Raw genomic sequence first — 22,965 nt, forward strand, 5'->3', positions numbered from 1 at the left:
ACTCAGCCAATTTGTGACTCAGGGAAAAAATTCCTTCTTGACCCCGGGAAAAGGCGATCAGTCCTAGAACCCTGGATCAAACCCTACTACTAATACTATGGTTATTATTATCCTCCCACATTATCTATTATTATTTATTTATTATTATTATTGTTTCTATTCTAAGTAATGTTTATTCTAATATTAAAACTAAAATCATTACTATATGCATATTATTAAAATACTAATTTAATAACTGTAATAACTTTAATGCTACTATACTATGTATATGCTTTTGATCCAGAAGAAGGCAAAAACCCTTGGACACTTTCAGCCAATCTGTGTCTGAAGGGAAAAATTCCTTCTTGACCCCGGGAAAAGGCGATCAGTCCTAGAACCCTGGATCAAGCCGCCTAATTCTATAAAATGTGTATATTGTGTTATATTAATAGAATAGTGGTTAATACTAGCTGACTACCTTATTATGACAACTACTTCTCTATATCCTATTTATACTACTGTAACTAATTGTTTATATTATTAATTATTATTAATGCTATGCCCCTACCAATAATAAGGTCCCTGTGTTACTTACTGCTACATCAAACCTGCTGTTACTACTACTAATATTATTACTTTTACATTTTTATTTCTACTATTTTTTACTATAATTACTACCTTTTATTACTATGATAGCTACTATTACAGTTTTTCCTACTAATATTAATATACTGCTGCTATGTATTATAATTACTATTATTATTACTAATATTATTATACCGCTCTTATTGCTATTTTTTTTTATACTTACCTCCCAATATTTGCCGTATATGATGTTACCGGCTGAGAGGTCCTAGCAGGATTGTCCAGATGATGTTCTTCTTTCCTCTCAAATACTGGTTGATATATTGGAGGATGTGGCACTGCGTGGTCCTGCTGCTTCTTCTGGCCTCTGTCCTGCTGCTTCTTCTGGCCTCTGTCCTGCTGCTTCTTCTGGCCTCTGTCCTGCTGCTTCTTCTGGCCTCTGTTGTGGTCTCTCTTCTGGCACCGATCCTAATTGTGATTTTGACCTCTTTTTTCTTCCTTTCTTCTTTTTGGGTTCCCTGCTCTTCATCCAGGTCCATACACAGTACTTTAGCCCACATTGCCCTTGCTTCTTGTTCTGTGATCCTGGTCTTCATGGATGGTGCAGGCTGCTCTTCATATTCATGCCTTGTTGTATATTTCTTCTGGGCTTCTGGGCTGGTCGGCATGAGGCGCTAAGAAGACAGCAGATTAAGTTACTCATGTAATAAGACATTCCTATACACCCTTGTAAAATTACAGGCAGCAGTATAGTCTTCTCACTAACCTCCATCTTGTAGAGGGGTGACGGCAGAAACTTCATACAGAAGGCCAGTCTTCTGAATGCCTCCTCCGGTGTGATATCATCTGTAGAGAAAAGAACCAAATAGAAGGATCACCCATAACCATACAGAGAGGATGTGACAGGGTGGCACTACTGATCACCATATTGCTAACCATCCCGCTAAGTGCTAGGAGCAGAAATGTCAGTAAGAAGAAGCTAGAAAATGTGTTTTGTACATGGAAGATGCAATCCTTCTGTAGCATTCATGGCCAGTGATAGGATTCCCCTCTCTACCTATGAAGCTCACGCTCTGCTCAGACCGGCGATGTCAGCCTCTGTTGGGGATCAGTTTAGCCTTCTGGTATTTTTTACAGCAAATATCTGCAGTCCTATATTTACCCCCCAAATTACTGGAAACCTGACACATCCCAAAGATAAAGAAAGGTGAAGCCGTTGGGAGCCGTCTGACCACAGCACAGAGAATGGTCGTCTAACAGTGTGAGGAATCTCACCGGATCCAACGCAGGATGAAGGTCCGGTCCACATGGTCTCGCTGTGGTCTTCACTCGTGTAGAAATCTATTAAAATCCTGTAACATAGCAGAACAGTCAGAATCGGTTTTGGGCTCATTGACCAGGGTGTACTGTTACTGGAACCTTTGGGAAACACCGTCTGTGTGTTTAGGAGGCATTGCCGGGGCAAAGGCAACATTGTGCAATGTGCAGGATACGACTGTTCTATATCCAATATCTGCCCTCCCCCATTATTCTGTGCTGTATATGGAGGAATATTCGGAATAATCGACTTCGGTCCGTTCTCCGCTCTGCAGGCGCCGTTCTCTATGGAGGACGGAGCTGATGTTAAATATTGGCCCCATCCAATAAGATGTGACAAGTGGAGACAGCGGAGTATCAGCCGCCGGCTCCTCATCATGTACATGTCTGTATGTGAAGTATTGGGGTAAATAAGAACAATTAGTAACAGAACATCTCGGGTTATTCTGTGTGAATATGTGATGAGATAATCAGCCGTCACTTATATAATATTACAGGTTTATACCTGAAATGTCGCGGTGGCCGCAGGTGTCCGTCTTCACTCTCTGCTGAGATAGAACAGACTGAGAATAACTGACGTTTGTGTTTTTTTCAAATTCAAATCTAACAATCCTATTGGTTGTTTATTGCCATGGTGACAGAAGTCACTGATAATTTAAAGGGACATGACAGTATTATTGCACTATAGTGAATTTTACTATATGTAACTCCCCTTTGACACCATTTAAGCACATGGAGATGTGTTGTAATTCCCTGCACAGATGATAGGCGCAGTACTATGCAGGTAAATGATATGAAGGACCAGTGTCCCATTTGTTCTAAGGATTGGTTCGGGTCCCAGGAATTGGGTTCTAGCAATATGTCCTCATTTACCAAAAACCCTGTATTTGCTTCTACGTCACTGTATTTTGTGAGGTCATGATATCTTATTATCTAGTTGGATTGCTCAAGGGAGTGATGGTGATGTAATTTACAATTAAGAATTGAAGTGTTGTCACCTAGGAGAGTCATGTTCAATAAATATTAGGTTTAGGCAGGGCCGCCATCAGGGCATAACTGCCTTGACTGGCAGAGGGGGCCCACAATGCCCCATCTGTCTCCTTCCTGCCTGATGATCCTGCACCATGTGACATGGTGCAGGATGGAAACACGTGGTTCAGGATCATGGGGCAGGATGGAGACAGATGGGGCACGATGGAGAAACAAGGTGCAGGATGGAGACAGATGGGGCATGATGGATACATGGGGCAGGATAGAGATAAATGGTGCAGAATCATGGGCGGGGTGTAGACATGGGGCAGGATGGAGACAGATGGGACAGGACCATGGGACAGCATGGAGACAGATGGGGCAGGATGGAGACATATGGGGCAGGATCATGGGGAAGGATGGAGACATATATGGAGGGATGGAGACAGATGGGACAGGATGGAGACAGATGGAGCAGGATCATGGGGCAGGATGGAGACATATATGAAGGGATGGAGACAGATGGGACAGGAACATGGGGCAGGATGGAGACACATGGTGCGGTATCATGGGGCAGGATGGAGATTTGGTGCATGATGCAGACATGTGGTGCAGGATCATGGGCAGGATGGAAAAAGATATGGAGGTATGGGAACAGTGAGGTATGGAGACAGATGGGACAGATGGAGATAGATGGGGCAGGATGGAGACACATCGTGCAGGATCATGGGGCAGGATGGAGACATGTTGAAGGATCATGGGACAGGATGGAGACACATGGTGAAGGATCATGGGGCAGGATAGAGACAAACAGATGGGGCAAGATCATGGGGCAGGATGGAGACAGATGGGTTAGGATGGAGACAGATCGGGCAGGGATCATGGGGCAGGATGGAGACATATGGGACAGGATGGGGAGATCATAAGGGGCAGGATGCAGAGATCATATGGGGCAGGATGGGACATCACATGGGGAAAATGAATACTAATGAGGGCAGGATGGGAGAACATGTGGATGGAGCCAGGAATGAGACACAAGGGGGTCAGGATGAGGGATATTATTACCCTAGGGCAGGGGTGGGGAACCTTTTTCCAGCCGGGGGCCTGGAATTTCTACCATCATTCTGGGGCCACACAAAAATGATCACCTTGAAAATCACCCTGGTATATTTAGTCAATTAATTCCGGTAACTCATCTTTAATGTGACAGATGGAGCTGCTTCTCTTTAGTGCAGCTGTGATGTTAGGTGATACTGATCATGTTGCTTCTCACAGCTGCTTTTCCAGGGTTATGTCGCCCAGGAGAGCAGTCAACTTTTTGTCATAATAAGTTTTGTAAATCATATATGTACATCACATAGGAGACGCAGGGACTGCTGTATATACATAACACAGGAGATGCAGTGACTGTTGTATAAACATCACACAGGAGATGCTGGGACTGTTGTATAAACATCACACAGGAGATGCTGGGACTGCTGTACATTCATAACATAAGAAACATTAAGACTGCTATATATGCATCACAGGAGACTCTGGGGTCATCTAAATTATAGAAGGGGCTGGGGGGGCATAGACATCACAGGAGAAGCTGGGACATATTCATCACCGTGGAGGCTGGGGAGATATACTGTACTCGGGGAAATATACAGCACTTTTGGGGTAAGTGCAGCACTGGGGAATATACACATCACTTGTGGACACATGCAGCCATGGGGGGATATACAGCACTGGGGGAGAGGGAATATAAAGCACTGGGGGAGACAGGCATCGCCGCAGTGGCACATAGATCTGCGGGCCGGAGGTTCCCCACCCTGCCCTAGGGGCTATTTAACCCCTTTACCCCCAAGGGTGGCTTGCACGTTAATGACCAGGCCAATTTTTACAATTCTGACCACTGTCCCTTTATGAGGTTATAACTCTGGAACGCTTCAACGGATCCCGGTGATTCTGACATTGTTTTCTCGTGACATATTGTACTTCATGGTAGTGATAAAATGTCTTTGATATTACCTGCGTTTATTTGTGAAAAAAACGGAAATTTGGCGAAAATTTTCCAACTTTGAATTTTTATGCAATAAAATCACAGAGATATGTCACACAAAGTACTTAATAAGTAACACTTCCCACATACTTTACATCAGCACAATTTTGGAACCAAAATTTTTTTTGTTAGGGAGTTATAAGGGTTAAAAGTTGACCAGCAATTTCTCATTTTTACAACACCATTTGTTTTTAAGGACCACATCTCATTTGAAGTCATTTTGAGGGGTCTATATGATAGAAAATAACCCAGTGTGACACCATTCTAAAAACTGCACCCCTCAAGGTGCTCAAAACCACATTCAAGAAGTTTATTAACCCTTCAGGTGTTTCACAGGAATTTTTGGAATGTTTAAATAAAAATGAACATTTAACTTTTTTTCACAAAAAATTTACTTCAGCTCCAATTTGTTTTATTTTACCAAGGGTAACAGGAGAAAATGGACCACAAAAGTTGTTGTACAATTTGTCCTGAGTACGCCGATACCCCTTATGTGGGGGTAAACCACTGTTTGGGCGCATGGTAGAGCTCGGAAGCGAAGGAGCGCCATTTGACTTTTCAATGCAAAACTCACTGGAATTGAGATGGGACGCCATGTTAAGTTTGGAGAGCCCCTGATGTGCCTAAACATTGAAACCCCCCACAAGTGACACCATTTTGGAAAGTAGACCCCCCTAAGGAACTTATCTAGATGTGTGGTGAGCACTTTGACCCATTAAGTGATTCACAGAAGTTTATAATGCAGAGGCGTAAAAATAAAAAATCATTTTTTCACAAAAATGATCTTTTTGCCCCAAATTTTTTATTTTCCCAAGGGTAAGAGAAGAAATTGGACCCCAAAAGTTGTTGTACAATTTGTCCTGAGTACGCTGATACCCCATATGTGGGGGTAAACCACTGTTTGTGCGCATGGTAGAGATCGGAAGGGAAGGAGCGCCGTTTGACTTTTCAATGCAAAATTGACAGGAATTGAGATGGGACGCCATGTTGCGTTTGGAGAGCCCCTGATGTGCCTAAACATTGAAACCCCCACAAGTGACACCATTTTGGAAAGTAGACCCCCTAAGGAACTTATCTAGATGTGTGGTGAGCACTTTGACCCATTAAGTGATTCACAGAAGTTTATAATGCAGAGCCGTAAAAATAAAAAAGCATATTTTTTCACAAAAATGATCTTTTTGCCCCCAATTTTTTATTTTCCCAAGGGTAAGAGAAGAAATTGGACCCCAAAAGTTGTTGTACAATTTGTCCTGAGTACGCTGATACCCCATATGTGGGGGTAAACCACTGTTTGTGCGCATGGTAGAGATCGGAAGGGAAGGAGCGCCGTTTGACGTTTCAATGCAAAATTGACAGGAATTGAGATGGGACGCCATGTTGCGTTTGGAGAGCCACCGATGTGCCTAAACATTGAAACTCCCCACAAGTGACACCATTTTGGAAAGTAGACCCCATAAGGAACTCATCTAGATGTGTTGAGAGAGCTTTGAACCCCCAAGTGTTTCACTACAGTTCATAACGCTGAGCCGTGAAAATAAAAAATTTTTTTTTTCCACAAAAATTATTTTTTAGCCCCCAGTTTTGTATTTTTCCAAGGGTAACAGGAGAAATTGGACCCGAAAAGTTGTTGTCCAATGTGTCCTGAGTACGCTGATACCCCATATGTTGGGGTAAACCCCTGTTTGGGCGCACGGGAGAGCTCGGAAGGGAAGGAGCACTGTTTTACTTTTTCAACGCAGAATTGGCTGGAATTGAGATCGGACGCCATGTCGCGTTTGGAGAGCCCCTGATGTGCCTAAACAGTGAAAACCCCCCAATTATAACTGAGACCCTAATCCAAACACATCCCTAACCCTAATCCCAAAGGTAAACCTAACCACACCCCTAACCCTGACACACCCCTAACTCTAATCCCAACCCTAATCCCAACCGTAAATGTAATCCAAACCCTAACTTTAGCCCCAACCCTAACCCTAACTTTAGCCCCAACCCTAACTGTAGCCTTAACCCTAGCCCTAACCTTAGCCCTAACCCTATCCCTAACCCTCGCCCTAACCCTAACCCTAATGGGAAAATGGAAATAAATACATTTTTTTATTTTTTTTATTATTCACTAACTAAGGGGTTGATGAAGGGGGGTTTGATTTACTTTTATAGCGGGTTTTTAAGCGGATTTTTATGATTGGCAGCCGTCACACACTGAAAGACGCTTTTTATTGCAAAAAATATTTTTTGCGTTACCACATTTTGAGAGCTATAATTTTTCCATATTTTGGTCCACAGAGTCATGTGAGGTCTTGTTTTTTGCGGGACGAGTTGACAATTTTATTTGTAACATTTTTAGGCACGTGACATTTTTTGATTGCTTCTTATTCCGATTTTTGTGAGGCAGAATGACCAAAAACCAGCTATTAATGAATTTCTTTTGGGGGAGGCGTTTATACCGTTCCGCGTTTGGTAAAATGGATAAAGCAGTTTTATTCTTCGGGTCAGTACGATTACAGCTATACCTCATTTATATCATTTTTTTATGTTTTGGTGCTTTTATACAATAACTATTTTATAGAAAAAATAATTATTTTTGCATCGCTTTATTCTGTGGACTATAACTTTTTTATTTTTTCTTTGATGACGCTGTATGGTGGCTCTTTTTTTGCAGGACAAGATGACGTTTTCAGTGGTACCATGGTCATTTATATCCGTCTTTTTGATCGCGTGTTATTCCACTTTTTATTTGGCGGTATGATAATAAAGCGTTGTTTTTTGCCTCCTTTTTTTTTTTTTACGGTGTTCACTGAAATGGTTAACTAGTGGGACAGTTTTAATGGTCGGTTCGCTACGGACACGGCGATACTAAATATGTGTACTTTTATTGTTTTTGTTTTTTTATTTAGATAATGAAATGTATTTATAGGAACAATATATATATTTTTTTTTTGCATTTTTTTTTGGAATTTTTTTTTTTTTTTTACACATTTGAAAAAATTTTTTTTTTACACTATAACATTGCCCCGGGGGGGGGCCTTTAAATCTTCGGGCACGGCGGCTTTACAGGTGCGTTCATCAGTGACTCAGTGGCCCGGGTGCCCTGCACAGAGGGGTTAAGAATGTCTGACGTTGAACGCCAGGACCTTCTTTGTGGGTGGAGAGAGAGAGCGCTCTGCTCTTTCCATCTCCCGAGCTTGGCTGCAGCGCGCCGCTGAATGTATCAGGATCAGGTCTCAGGCATCCGTAGGAGCTCCTAGTACCCGCATACTCCTGAGGCAATCGCTACAGGTGCTGAGCTGGGGCCTGGGGCTGAGCTGATGTATATACAGGGGCTGCGGGCTGGCTGTGGCTGGGCTGATGTATATTCAGGTCACATGCTGGGGCAGGCTGTGGCTGGGCTGATGTACGTACAAGGGCTGGGGGCTGGCTGGTCTGATGTGTATATAGATGATGGAGGTTTTGGCTGATGTATACACAGGGGCTGGGTGCTGGCTCTGGCTGGGCTGATGTATATACAGGGGCTGGGGGCTGGCTTGTCTGATGTGTATATAGGTGATGGGGTTTTGGCTGATGTATACAAAGGGGCTGGCTGTGGCTGGGCTGATGTATATACAGGGGCTGGGGGCTGGCTGGGCTGATGTATATACAGGGGCTGGCTGTGGTTGGGCTGATGTATGTATTTACTGGGGCTGGGGGCTGTTGTGAATTAGACTTTTTGGCTCCCTCTTGTGGTTACTAGTGATATTACTCTGGGATTGTCTTTCCTCAGTTTGGCACCCACCTGGGTCGTTAGTCCAGGGGAGTTGCTATATAAGCTTCCTGGATCCTTAGTCCAGTGCCTGGCATCGTTGTAATCAGATCCTTTCTGTTTGCTCCTGTCTGCTGGTCCGGGTTCGTGCAAAATTAAGCTAAGTCCTGCTTCTTTGTTTTTTGGTTATTTGCTTGCTCTCATTTTTGTCCAGCTTGTACTAAATGTGATTCCTGACCTTGCTGGAAGCTCTAGGGGGCTGGTGTTCTCCCCCCGGGCCGTTAGACGGTTCGGGGGTTCTTGAATATCCAGCGTGGATATTTTGATAGGGTTTTTGCTGACCATATAAGTCATCTTACTATATTCTGCTATTAGCTAGTGGGCCTCTCTTTGCTAAATACCTAGCTCATTCTTACGTTTGTCTTTTCCTCTTACCTCACCGTTATTATTTGTTGGGGGCTTGTATCCAACTTTTGGGGTCTTTTCTCTGGAGGCAAGAAAGGTCTTTCTTTTCCCTTCTAGGGTTAGTTAGTTCTCCGGCTGGCGCGAGACGTCTAGAACCAACGTAGGCACGTTCCCCGGCTGCTGCTATTTGTGGTGCTAGGATTAGATATATGGTCAGCTCAGTTACCACTGCCCTATGAGCTGGTTTTTTGTGTTTGCAGACTTAGTAATTATTTCTGAGACCCTCTGCCATTGGGGTCATAACAGTATGCCAGGCCAACATTGACTGTTTAATGCATTGCTGAAGTGGGATTATAAGAAAGGAAATTCTGAGTTTTTTTTTTTTGTTTTTTTTTCCTCTCTTCCTCCCCTTTACCTCTGAGTGGCTTGTGCTGGCTGCAGACATGAATGTCCAGACCTTGATTACAAGTGTAGACCAGCTGGCTGCTCGTGTGCAGGGCATACAAGATTTTGTTATCAGTAGTCCAATGTCTGAACCTAAAATACCTATTCCTGAACTGTTTTCTGGAGACCGATTTAAGTTTAGGAATTTTAGGAATAATTGTAAATTGTTTCTATCTCTGAGACCCCGTTCATCTGGAGATTCAGCTCAGCAAGTTAAAATTGTTATCTCTTTTTTACGGGGCGACCCTCAGGATTGGGCTTTCTCGCTAGCGCCAGGAGATCCGGCATTGGCAAATATTGATGCGTTTTTTCTGGCGCTCGGATTGCTTTACGAGGAACCCAATCTTGAAGTTCAGGCAGAAAAAGCCTTGCTGGCTATTTCTCAGGGCCAGGATGAAGCTGAAGTGTATTGCCAAAAATTTCGGAAATGGTCCGTGCTTACTCAGTGGAATGAGTGTGCTCTGGCCGCAAATTTCAGAAATGGCCTTTCTGAAGCCATTAAGAATGTGATGGTGGGTTTCCCCATTCCCACAAGTCTTAATGATTCCATGGCGCTGGCTATTCAAATTGACCGGCGTTTGCGGGAGCGCAAAACCGGTAATCCTCTGGTGGTGTTGTCTGAACAAACACCTGATTTAATGCAATGTGATAGAATTCAGACTAGAAATGAGCGGAAAAATCATAGACGTCAGAATGGGTTGTGTTTTTACTGTGGTGATTCTACACATGTTATATCAGCATGCTCTAAACGCCTAACAAGGGTTGTTAGTCCTGTCGCCATTGGTAATTTGCAACCTAAATTTATTTTGTCTGTGACTTTAATTTGCTCATTGTCTTCTTACCCTGTTATGGCGTTTGTGGATTCAGGTGCTGCCCTGAGTCTTATGGATCTGTCATTTGCCAAGCGCTGTGGTTTTGTTCTTGAACCGCTGGTAAATCCTATTCCTCTTAGAGGTATTGATGCTACGCCATTGGCGGAAAATAAACCGCAGTTTTGGACGCAGGTAACCATGTGCATGACTCCTGAACATCGGGAGGTGATTCGTTTTCTTGTTCTGCATAAAATGCATGATTTGGCCGTTTTGGGTCTGCCATGGTTACAGACCCACAATCCAGTCTTGGATTGGAAGGCAATGTCTGTGTCAAGTTGGGGCTGTCAGGGAATTCATGCTGATTCCCCGCCGGTGTCTATTGCTTCCTCTACTCCTTCGGAAGTTCCTGAGTATTTGTCTGATTTTCAGGATGTATTCAGTGAGTCCAGGTCCAGTGCTCTGCCTCCTCATAGGGACTGTGACTGCGCCATAAATTTGATTCCAGGTAGTAAATTTCCTAAGGGAAGACTATTTAATCTGTCTGTACCTGAGCATGCCGCAATGCGTTCGTATATCAAGGAGTCTCTGGAGAAGGGGCATATCCGTCCATCCTCTTCCCCTTTTGGTGCGGGATTCTTTTTTGTGGCCAAGAAGGACGGATCTTTGAGACCTTGTATTGACTATCGGCTTCTGAATAAAATCACTGTTAAATTTCAGTATCCTTTGCCTCTGTTGTCGGACTTGTTTGCCCGGATTAAAGGTGCCAAGTGGTTCACCAAGATAGATCTTCGTGGTGCGTACAACCTTGTGCGCATTAAGCAAGGAGATGAATGGAAGACAGCATTTAATACGCCCGAAGGTCATATTGAGTACTTGGTGATGCCTTTTGGGCTCTCTAATGCTCCCTCAGTGTTTCAGTCCTTTATGCATGATATTTTCCGGAAGTATCTGGATAAATTTATGATTGTTTATCTGGATGATATTCTGGTTTTCTCTGAAGATTGGGACTCACATGTGGAGCAGGTCAGGATGGTGTTTCAGGTTTTGCGTGAGAATGCTTTGTTTGTTAAGGGCTCAAAGTGTCTCTTTGGAGTACAGAAGGTTCCCTTTTTGGGGTTTATTTTTTCCCCTTCTGCTGTGGAGATGGACCCAGTCAAGGTCCGAGCTATTCATGATTGGACTCAACCCACGTCAGTTAAGAGTCTTCAGAAGTTCTTGGGTTTTGCTAACTTCTACCGTCGTTTTATCGCTAATTTTTCTAGCGTTGTTAAACCTTTGACGGATATGACCAAGAAAGGTTCTGATGTTGCTAACTGGGCTCCTGCAGCCGTGGAGGCGTTCCAAGAGTTGAAGCGCCTGTTTTGTGCCAGCCTGATGTCTCACTTCCCTTTCAGGTCGAAGTGGATGCTTCTGAGATTGGGGCAGGGGCCGTTTTGTCGCAGAGAGGCCCTGGTTGCTCGGTAATGAGACCATGTGCTTTCTTCTCTAGGAAGTTTTCGCCTGCTGAGCGGAATTATGATGTTGGCAATCGGGAGTTGCTGGCCATGAAGTGGGCATTTGAGGAGTGGCGTCATTGGCTCGAGGGTGCTAAGCATCGTGTGGTGGTCTTGACTGATCACAAAAATTTGATGTATCTCGAGTCTGCTAAACGCCTGAATCCTAGACAGGCCCGCTGGTCATTGTTTTTCTCCCGTTTTGACTTTGTGGTCTCGTATTTACCAGGTTCAAAGAATGTGAAGGCTGATGCTCTTTCAAGGAGCTTTGTGCCTGACTCTCCTGGAGTCGCAGAACCAGTTGGTATTCTTAAAGAGGGAGTTATCTTGTCGGCCATTTCTCCTGATTTGCGACGTGTGTTGCAGAGATTTCAGGCTGGTAGACCTGACTCCTGTCCACCTGACAGACTGTTTGTTCCTGATAAGTGGACCAGCAGAGTAATTTCCGAGGTTCATTCCTCGGTGTTGGCAGGGCATCCGGGAATTTTTGGCACCAGAGATCTGGTGGCTAGGTCCTTTTGGTGGCCTTCCTTGTCACGGGATGTGCGGTCATTTGTGCAGTCCTGTGGGACTTGTGCTCGAGCTAAGCCTTGCTGTTCTCGTGCCAGCGGGTTGCTCTTGCCCTTGCCTGTCCCGAAGAGGCCTTGGACACACATTTCCATGGATTTCATTTCAGATCTCCCGGTGTCTCAGGGCATGTCTGTCATCTGGGTGGTGTGTGATCGCTTTTCTAAAATGGTCCATTTGGTGCCTTTGCCTAAGCTGCCTTCCTCTTCCGATCTGGTTCCTGTGTTCTTTCAGAATGTGGTTCGTTTACATGGCATTCCTGAGAATATTGTGTCTGACAGAGGATCCCAGTTTGTTTCCAGGTTCTGGCGATCCTTTTGTGCTAGGATGGGCATTGATTTGTCGTTTTCGTCTGCCTTTCATCCTCAGACTAATGGACAAACGGAGCGAACTAATCAGACTCTGGAGGCTTATTTGAGGTGTTTTGTTTCGGCAGATCAGGATGATTGGGTGACCTTCTTGCCGTTGGCTGAGTTTGCCCTTAATAATCGGGCTAGTTCCGCTACTTTGGTTTCGCCATTTTTCTGCAACTCTGGTTTCCACCCTCGTTTTTCCTCGGGACATGTGGAGCCTTCTGACTGTCCTGGGGTAGATTCTGTGGTGGATAGGTTGCAGCAGATCTGGAATCATGTGGTGGACAACTTAAAGTTGTCACAGGAGAAGGCTCAGCGTTTTGCCAACCGCCGCCGCGGTGTGGGTCCCCGACTTCGTGTTGGGGATTTGGTATGGCTGTCTTCTCGATTTTGTTCCGATGAAGGTCTCCTCTCCTAAATTTAAGCCTCGCTTCATCGGTCCTTACAAGATATTGGAAATCCTTAATCCTGTGTCCTTTCGCTTGGATCTTCCGGTGTCGTTTGCCATTCACAACGTGTTCCATAGGTCTTTGTTGCGGCGGTACGTTGTACCTGTGGTTCCTTCTGTTGAGCCTCCTGCTCCGGTGTTGGTTGAGGGCGAGTTGGAGTACGTGGTGGAGAAGATCTTGGATTCTCGTCTCTCCAGACGGAGGCTTCAGTATCTGGGCAAGTGGAAGGGCTATGGTCAGGAGGATAATTCCTGGGTGGTTGCCTCTGATGTGCATGCGGCCGATTTAGTTCGTGCCTTTCACGCTGCTCATCCTGATCGCCCTGGTGGTCTTGGTGAGGGTTCGGTGACCCCTCCTTAAGGGGGGGGTACTGTTGTGCATTAGACTTTTTGGCTCCCTCTTGTGGTTACTAGTGATATTACTCTGGGATTGTCTTTCCTCAGTTTGGCACCCACCTGGGTCGTTAGTCCAGGGGAGTTGCTATATAAGCTTCCTGGATCCTTAGTCCAGTGCCTGGCATCATTGTAATCAGATCCTTTCTGTTTGCTCCTGTCTGCTGGTCCGGGTTCGTGCAAAATTAAGCTAAGTCCTGCTTCTTTGTTTTTTGGTTATTTGCTTGCTCTCATTTTTATCCAGCTTGTACTAAATGTGATTCCTGACCTTGCTGGAAGCTCTAGGGGGCTGGTGTTCTCCCCCCGGGCCGTTAGACGGTTCGGGGGTTCTTGAATATCCAGCGTGGATATTTTGATAGGGTTTTTGCTGACCATATAAGTCATCTTACTATATTCTGCTATTAGCTAGTGGGCCTCTCTTTGCTAAATACCTAGCTCATTCTTACGTTTGTCTTTTCCTCTTACCTCACCGTTATTATTTGTTGGGGGCTTGTATCCAACTTTTGGGGTCTTTTCTCTGGAGGCAAGAAAGGTCTATCTTTTCCCTTCTAGGGTTAGTTAGTTCTCCGGCTGGCGCGAGACGTCTAGAACCAACGTAGGCACGTTCCCCGGCTGCTGCTATTTGTGGTGCTAGGATTAGATATATGGTCAGCTCAGTTACCACTGCCCTATGAGCTGGTTTTTTGTGTTTGCAGACTTAGTAATTATTTCTGAGACCCTCTGCCATTGGGGTCATAACAGGGGGCTGGCTGGGCTGATGTATATACATGTCACGTGCTGGGGGCTGGCTCATGTCCTTGTTCTAGCCTGGCCCCAATATCTGCAGCCTGGACCCCAGCTATCCATACAAGACCCCATATGGCCCTTGTCCTGCTCCCCCATATATCTATACTGCCCCCCATATATCCAACATGGTCCCTTGTCCTGGCTTACATATATCAATCATGGTCTCATGTGCTGCTCCCCCCATATATCCATCCCGGCCCCTTGTGCTGCTCCCCCTATATATCCATCCTAGTCCCTTGTGCTGCTCCCCCTATATATCCATCCTAGTCCCTTGTGCTGCTCCTCCCATACATCAATCATGACTCCATGTTCTACTCCGCCCATATATCCATCCTGGTCCCTTGTGCTGCTTACCCCCATATATCCATCCTGGCCCCTTGTGCTGCTCCCCCCATATATATTCATCCTGGCCCCTTGTGCTGCTCCCCCATATATCCATCCCGGCCCCTTGTGCTGCTCCCTCTATATATCCATCTTCGTCCCTTGTGCTGCTCCCCCATATATCAATCATGACTCCATGTTCTACTCCCCTCATATATCCATCCTGGTCCCCTGTGCTGCTCCCCCATACATCCATCCTTGTGCTGCTCCCCCATATATCAATCATGGCTCCATGTGCTGCTCTACCCATATATCCATCCTGGTCCCTTGTGCTTATCCCCCCATATATCTTTTTGCTCTCATATATTTGTTGCTCTCTCCCCCCCATATATCCATACTGGTCCCTTGTGCTGCTCCCCCCCAAAATATTCATACTGGTCCCTGGTATTGCTCTCTCCCCCCCATATATCTATTCTGGTCCCTTGTGTTTCTTCCCCCATATATCTATACTGGTCCCTTGTGTTGCTCTCTCTCCCTTCATATATACATACTGGTCCCTTGTGTTGCTCTCTCTCCCCCCCTCATATATCCATGCTGGTCACTTGTGTTGCTCTCCCCCCCCCCCCCATATATCCTTACTGCTCCCTTGTGTTGCTATCTCTTCCCCCCACCAATATATCCATAATGGTCCCTTGAGTTGCTCTCCCCCCCATATATCCATACTGGTCCCTTGTGTTGCTCCCCCCCTCATATATCCATACAGGTCCTTTGTGTTGCTCTCTCTCCCCCATATATCCATACTGGCTACTTGTGTTGCTCCCCCCCATATATATACTGGTCCCTTGTGTTGCTCTCTCCCTCCCCATATATCCATACTGGTCCGTTGTGTTACTCTTTCTCCCCCCTTATATCCATACTGGTCCCTTGTGTGGCTCTATCTCCCCTTCATATATCCATGTAGGTCCCTTATGTTGCTCTCTCTTCCCCCCACCAATATATCCAAACTGGTCCCATACTGTTCCCTTGGTTTGCTCTCTCCCCCCATATATCCATACTGCTCCCTTGTATTGCTCCCCCCTCATATATCTATACTGGTCCCTTCTGCTGCTTGCTTCCCCATATATCCATACTGGTCCCTTGTGTTGCTCTCTCCCCCTACCCATATATCTGCCCTGGTCTCTTGTCCTGGCCGCATGGACAGAAGAAGAAGAAAAAAAAGATTCCTCTCGCCTGCCTGCGCTCCCAGCATCGCGCAGCATTCTCTACCTCTGCAGGTCCGGCGCGCTCCTATTACACCGGTGACAACAGGCTCACACTAGTTAGTGTTGATCAGGACATGTGCCTCAGTGGTTAAAATAATGAACGCTGCGTGCGTGCGCACGTGCGCCCCTGCACAGACTATGCCTGCTCTTTTAAAAGGCCCACGCCCCTAAAAACCACAGACTTTTTTTCCCCCTCTCCTTCCCATCGTCATCTTCCTGATCCACTGCAAGGGCCCACCGGGGATTTCTCCGGCTCCCCGCCAGGCCAGTTCAGACCGACTCTGGGTGGTAATATGGTGTCTGGTCATGGTGCGGTGGTATTTGTCTATTGTATGTAATATTATTCTGTCACTCTGGTGGTAATATGTGATCTGGTCATGGTGTGGCAGTATTTGTTCCTTGTATGTGGTATTATAGGTCACTACGTTGTGGTAATTTGGTGTCTGGTCATGGTGCGGTGGTACTTGTCCCTTGTATGTAATATTATTCTGTCACTCTAGTGGTAATATGTGATCTGGTCATGGTGTGGCATTATTTTTTACTTGTATCTGGTATTATAGGTCACTATGTGGTGGTAATATGGTGTCTGGTCATGGTGTGGTGGTCTTTGTCCCTTGTATGTGATATTATTGGTCATTTTAAACATTGAAAAATAAATAAAAATAAACCTAAATTGTAGGGTAGAGTAGAGTTCGGCCAAGAGAATCTACCTTGTCGTGGTGGCGAATTAAAAAATCTTTTGGCCAAAACAAAAGCTGCTGGCTATGTATGTGTCTGGTGATGGGAACTGTTAATGTGTGATTGGAGAGGACGTGGTGCAGAAATTGAGTTTTTCCAAGAAAAGGTGATGGGACTGTCGACAGTTCGAGGGGTGGAGGCGGTGCTGGGTTGGACACTGGGCGGAGTCTCAAGGGGGCCCCGAAAATTTTGCCAGTATGGGGCCCATAAATTCTTTGTGGCAGCCCAGGGTTTAAGGTCCCAGCAAAAGAAAGGTGTGCCTATCTTAACGCTTACAGAGTCTGCTGTATTCTATTGTTTCCACAGTATGAAGTCATAGCCGCTTGCACCTGTTCACACTTGCTTTATTCTGTTCAGAGGTACTGAAATGTTTTTTGTTTTTCTTTCGTAGTATGCTATTAGAGGTGGTGATAGCCTCCATCATTGCTCACAACATCCGGACCCTCCCAAGTTGTTGCCCTAATCCCGACCTGATCCCTTCCCGATACCGTCTGTGAGAGCCAGAAGTGACAGCCCTGCTTTCACCCGCTCTTCTTCTGCAACTGCAGGTGTGCCTCCCTAGTCGTTGGAGATCTTCATGGCTTGACCTTTGAAATTGTTGACAAAAGCACATTTTTTTTCTTACAAATTTCCACTTTTTTTTACCACTTAAAAAATATATAAAGGCTTGGACTGGCCCACAGGGTAACAGGGCAATCCCCCGGTTGGCCCCTATGCAGATCTGAGCCCTCAATCCCTCTGTATGGGCAGTACTTGGCATAATTCACTTGATTCACTCTGAATCAAGCATCATTCATCATTCATTAACTAAACTACCCAGTTTATTATTATATAGAGATATAGGTAAATTTGTGAATGGGGGTAGTGTTGTTGAGGGAGGATCTAAATTGATCCTTCACGGTTAACTCAGTGATTTCCAAATTAATATACAAGGTGTTGCCGGCAACTGAAAATGACCAGACGGAGACGTGTGTTTCTGTTTGGGGGGGATCAAGCTGATCTCTCTGGCCCCCGTTTATTGAGTATGAGTTTTCATAGTCATAGAAATTATACTTCAACCAATCAGCATAAGAACACGCTCACAGTTCTTAGCCTATAAGAATGCAGGAACAATCTGTGCGTCAAAGTATTGTAGAACAATACACCCTCAGTCTCATGTTCTACCCAGGTTGCAACAATCAAGGTCTCATCAAGGTCTCATAACAGCTGTAAACTTTAGCCTACTAACAAAATTTATATCAAAACAACAAAATGGAGTCGAAAAGCACAAAATGGAGAGATTCTTAATTTCTTCCTTCACAGTGTAATATTGGTATGCAGATGAAAAGTGGGCCCCCCTTACAGTCAATGTTACTGGTGGGCCCTTGGCACCCTAGTCCGGCACTGAATATATATTTGTGTGTAATATCTGTGTAATTGCTCTGACCTGGACAATCATATTGCTAGGTCAGTTTTACTATATAGTGAACATGGTAAATAAAAAAAAAAAACAATTGTGTAATTGCACTTCTTTTGCAATTGCACAGCACTTGGATTTTTCCTTCCCATTTTCCAGTACACTATGTGGTAGAATGAATGGTATTATTCAACAGTACAACTCGTCTAGCAGAAAATAAACCCTCATGTGGCTATATGGATGGAAAAACTAAAAAATACAAGTTATGGCTCTTGGAAGAAGAGGAAGAAAAAACGAAAATTAAAAAAACAGAAAATCGCCAACAGATGAAGGGGTTAAGTTCAAGATAGTGAGAAACTGTATCACTTGTATCTATCATTGCAATGTTTCATCTCATTCCTGAGTCGTTTTGTCCAGAAGTCTGACACTGTGTCACCATTGGACTTTTATTACGACACTATTTTATGCTGTATTGCAGATTTCTATTTAGTCTGTTATAAGCTCAGCAATTTCTGCTTTACACAAACTGCTATTCTAAGACATCTATCATTGCTAGTTTGAGGGAAGCACTGGTTTTCCTTAAAGAAACCAGCTGAATATGGCATCTTACTGGCAATGCTCCATACTGGGAATGTACCCAGATTAGCCTCCAGTCAGTTTTTTGCCAGGAACTTCTCTCTGGTCATCACAAATTGACTGATAGGGAAGCTTCTTCTCCTAGGTGGCAGGGTCTTTCGTTGGCTGACAAGAGCAATGTGTTTGTATGTGATGTGAGGAGGGAGCGTTTGTGACTATTTGGACACTGTCAGTTCTATGTTTGGGGGTTTTGTTATCACCTCTTCCCATTTATTACATAGCTGTATCACTACAGTGGTGACATCACCTCCTCCCTTTTATTGTACGGCCAAATAACTGCAGATATGTCACCCCTCTTATATGGTACAGCTGTACCACCTTAACATTGTCACCTCTGCTATTGAATTTATAGCTACAGTATATCACTATTTAATTATTAATTCATGGCCTTCAGCTCAGTCTGGAGCGATGGCGACTTGATGGATGAACAATCTGTACGGAGATCGACCTTGTGCAAGCCTAGATACAGTAGGTCCACCAGCGTCTTTTCCGCCATTATCTTGATTGTATCAAACCATTGGGTTCTTCTTCTTCTCCTTGTTCCTTCTATTTTTCCAATCATGATGTCCATCTCCAGTGATTGTTCGCTTCGTATGATGTGCCCAAAGTAGGCAAGTCGTAGCTTGGTGATGGGTCCTTTGAGTGACGTGTCTGGCTTGATTTGTTCCAAAATTGATTTGTTCTTTCTTCTTGCCATTCCTGGTATTGATAACATCCTTCTCCAGCACCACATTTCAAAAGGCATTGATTCTTCTGTCTTGTTTCTTCATCTTCCAGTTTTCCCATTTGTACGTTACCACAGAAAAGATAAAACTATGTATAAGCCGTTTCTTCGTCGCCAGTGAAATGTTCCTCGATTTGAAGACCTTGTCCAGTGTCTTCATTGTTGATTTGCCCATAGCTAGACAGATATTCACTTCTGGTGTTGTCGTTTCATCTTGAGTGATCATCGATCTGAGTAGGTGGAAGTCTTTTACAACTTCCAGTTTGTCGCCGTTTATCTCAAATGTGTCTGGTTGTACCTGTCAGTAGTCAATAATATCTTTTTCTTCTTTATGTTGAGTAAAAGTCCCCGGTTGAGCTTTCCATCTGGACACTCCGTAATAAGTCCATCTACGCTTGTTACTATCGATATTAAATCGCCTGCGTATTTCAGATTGCTGATGATTCGTCCAGCAATGTTTATTCCTTCTTCCTTTGAATTACAATACATTTATTATTGCAATACCAGACACAGCCTAAAGAGAAGAGTGGCGCTATACACCAGACAACCCATTTCAATCCAGAACTGTGGAGGGTAAGACATATTAGACAGAGGAGAGTATTTGGTGTCCTACTTCTGAATGTGAAGATAGTGTAGAGTATAACTCCAGCGCTGGGCTATATGGTTACTTGTTACAGTTATGCATCGGACAATGGGTGTTACATGTGAGGTTTGTCCGTTTACTACTGACATTTCTGTAGGGATCAGGCAGACCTAGCTAAGAATCCAAAGCTGAACATGAATATAAATGTTCATATGGTGCCTTTGATATCAAACTTGGAAGCATAAAGGAAACATGTGAATGTGGTTTTCTTAAAAAAATAAAATAACACGAATTATAGCATAATTTCTCTCAGTATCTAAAATTATCACCAATTTTACCCTACATCCGTACTTAAATTATCACTAACTAGTTGTAAGGTCATAATGTGTAAAGGTGTTAATCCAGAAAGAAAGTAAACTAACACAAACAAACTGAAATAAATGTGCAGGAGCAGCTGCTGTAGTCGCAATGCAAAAGCAGAAAGAAAAGAGGCAACAAAATTCTGCCAGCGCAAATATGTAAGCGGCCATATTTATTACACAGCTCCTAGAAATGTGAGGTTCTTAGCGCACATTTTTATCAAATTGTGCGAGCCCATCTGCCAACGACAAGGCGACCTCTTCAGATGGGACCCTACACTAACACTACACTAACCGGTATTAATAAAGCCCCTATGTCTAATGTTGTTGATCCAGAAGAAGGCAAAAAACCCTGGACACACTCAGCCAATTTGTGACTCAGGGAAAAAATTCCTTCTTGACCCCGGGAAAAGGCGATCAGTCCTAGAACCCTGGATCAAACCCTACTACTAATACTATGGTTATTATTATCCTCCCACATTATCTATTATTATTATTATTATTGTTGTTTCTATTCTAAGTAATGTTTATTCTAATATTAAAACTAAAATCATTACTATATTTTATTATTAAAATACTAATTTAATAACTGTTATAATTATTTTATGCTTTTTGTTCTTTTTCTTCCTTATTATAAATATTCTACCATTGCAGTTTTAATTATTTTTTTGCTATTACTATAAAACGACTATTGTACCTTTTCTACTATAAATATTACTACTATACTATGTATATGCTCTTGATCCAGAAGAAGGCAAAAACCCTTGGACACTTTCAGCCAATCTGTGTCTGAAGGGAAAAATTCCTTCTTGACCCCGGGAAAAGGCGATCAGTCCTAGAACCCTGGATCAAGCCGCCTAATTCTAATAAAATGTGTATATTGTGTTATATTAATAGAATAGTGGTTAATACTAGCTGACTACTTTGGTATGACAAATACTTCTCTATATCCTATTTATACTACTGTAACTTAATTTTTTATATTATTAATTATTAATGCTACACCCCTACCAATGATAAGGTCCCTACTATTACAGTTTGTCCTACTAATATTAATATACTGCTGCTCTAATATTATTATACCGCTCTTATTACTATTTTTTTTTATACTTACCTCCCAGTATTTGCCGTATATGATGTTATCGGCTGAGAGGTCCTAGCAGGATTGTCCAGATGATGTTCTTCTTTCCTCTCAAATACTGGTTGATATATTGGAGGATGTGGCACTGCGTGGTCCTGCTGCTTCTTCTGGCCTCTGTCCTGCTGCTTCTTCTGGCCTCTGTCCTGCTGCTTCTTCTGGCCTCTGTTGTGGTCTCTCTTCTGGCGCCGATCTTAATTGTGATTTTGACCTCTTTTTTCTTCCTTTCTTCTTTTTGGGTTCCCTGCTCTTCATCCAGGTCCATACACAGTACTTTAGCCCGCATTGCCCTTGCTTCTTGTTCTGTGATCCTGGTCTTCATGGATGGTGCCGGCTGCTCTTCAGATTCATGCCTTGTTGTATATTTCTTCTGGGCTTCTGGGCTGGTCGGCATGAGGCGCTAAGAAGACAGAAGAATAAGTTACTCATGTAATAAGACATTCCTGTACACCCTTGTAAAATTACAGGCAGCAGTATAGTCTTCTCACTAACCTCCATCTTGTAGAGGGGTGACGGCAGAAACTTCATACAGAAGGCCAGTCTTCTGAATGCCTCCTCCGGTGTGATATCATCTGTAGAGAAAAGAACCAAATATAAGGATCACCCATAACCGTACAGAGAGGATGTGACAGGGCGGCACTACTGATCGCCATATTGCTAACCATCCCACTAAGTGCTAGGAGCAGAAATGTCAGTAAGAAGAAGCTAGAAAATGTGTTTTGTACATGGAAGATGCAATCCTTCTGTAGCCTTCATGGCCAGTGATAGGATTCCCCTCTCTCCCTATGAAGCTCACGCTCTGCTCAGACCAGCGATGTCAACCTCTGTTGGGGATCAGTTTAGCCTTCTGGTATTTTTTACAGCAAATATCTGCAGTTCTATATTTACCCCCCAAATTACTGGAAACCTGACACATCCCAAAGATAAAGAAAGGTGAAGCCGTTGGGAGCCGTCTGACCACAGGACAGAGAATGGTCGTCTAACAGTGTGAGGAATCTCACCGGATCCAGCGCAGGATGAAGGTCCGGTCCACATGGTCTCGCTGTGGTCTTCACTCGTGTCCAAATCTATCAAAATCCTGTAAAATAGCAGAACAGTCAGAATCGGTTTTGGGCTCATTGACCAGGGTGTACTGTTACTGGAACCTTTGGGAAGCACCGTCTGTGTGTTTAGGAGGCATTGCCGGGGCAAAGGCAACATTGGGCAATGTGCAGGATATGAATGTTCTATATCCAATATCTGCCCTCCCCCATTATTCTGTGCTGTACATGGAGGAATATTCAGAATAATCGACTTCGGTCCGTTCTCCGCTCTGCAGGCGCCGTTCTCTATGGAGGACGGAGCTGATGTTAAATATTGGACCCATCCAATAAGATGTGACAAGTGGAGACAGCGGAGTATCAGCCGCCGGCTCCTCATCATGTACATGTCTGTATGTGAAGTATTGGGGTAAATAAGAACAATTAGTAACAGAACA

At 44.0% G+C, this 22,965-nt stretch overlaps 1 protein-coding gene and 1 long non-coding RNA gene across 2 annotated transcripts in view; one reads left to right on the forward strand and one right to left on the reverse strand.

Annotated features, from left to right (window-relative positions):
* Nucleotides 1–22,965, forward strand: part of LOC143806849 (uncharacterized) — a 67,394-nt gene that overhangs the window by 27,858 nt on the left and 16,571 nt on the right. The gene's annotated exons all lie outside the window — the stretch shown is intronic.
* Nucleotides 20,629–22,596, reverse strand: LOC143809625 (uncharacterized). Its single transcript, XM_077292677.1, has 3 exons — nucleotides 22,490–22,596; nucleotides 21,981–22,060; nucleotides 20,629–21,888 (listed from the first exon to the last, which is right to left on the reverse strand). The coding sequence occupies exons 1-3, from the start codon at nucleotides 22,521–22,523 to the stop codon at nucleotides 21,490–21,492; spliced, it is 513 nt and encodes a 170-aa protein (XP_077148792.1). The 5' UTR covers nucleotides 22,524–22,596; the 3' UTR covers nucleotides 20,629–21,489.

The sequence above is a fragment of the Ranitomeya variabilis genome, chromosome 2, assembly GCF_051348905.1.
Source record: "Ranitomeya variabilis isolate aRanVar5 chromosome 2, aRanVar5.hap1, whole genome shotgun sequence".
In the NCBI taxonomy this organism is placed as follows: domain Eukaryota; kingdom Metazoa; phylum Chordata; class Amphibia; order Anura; family Dendrobatidae; genus Ranitomeya; species Ranitomeya variabilis.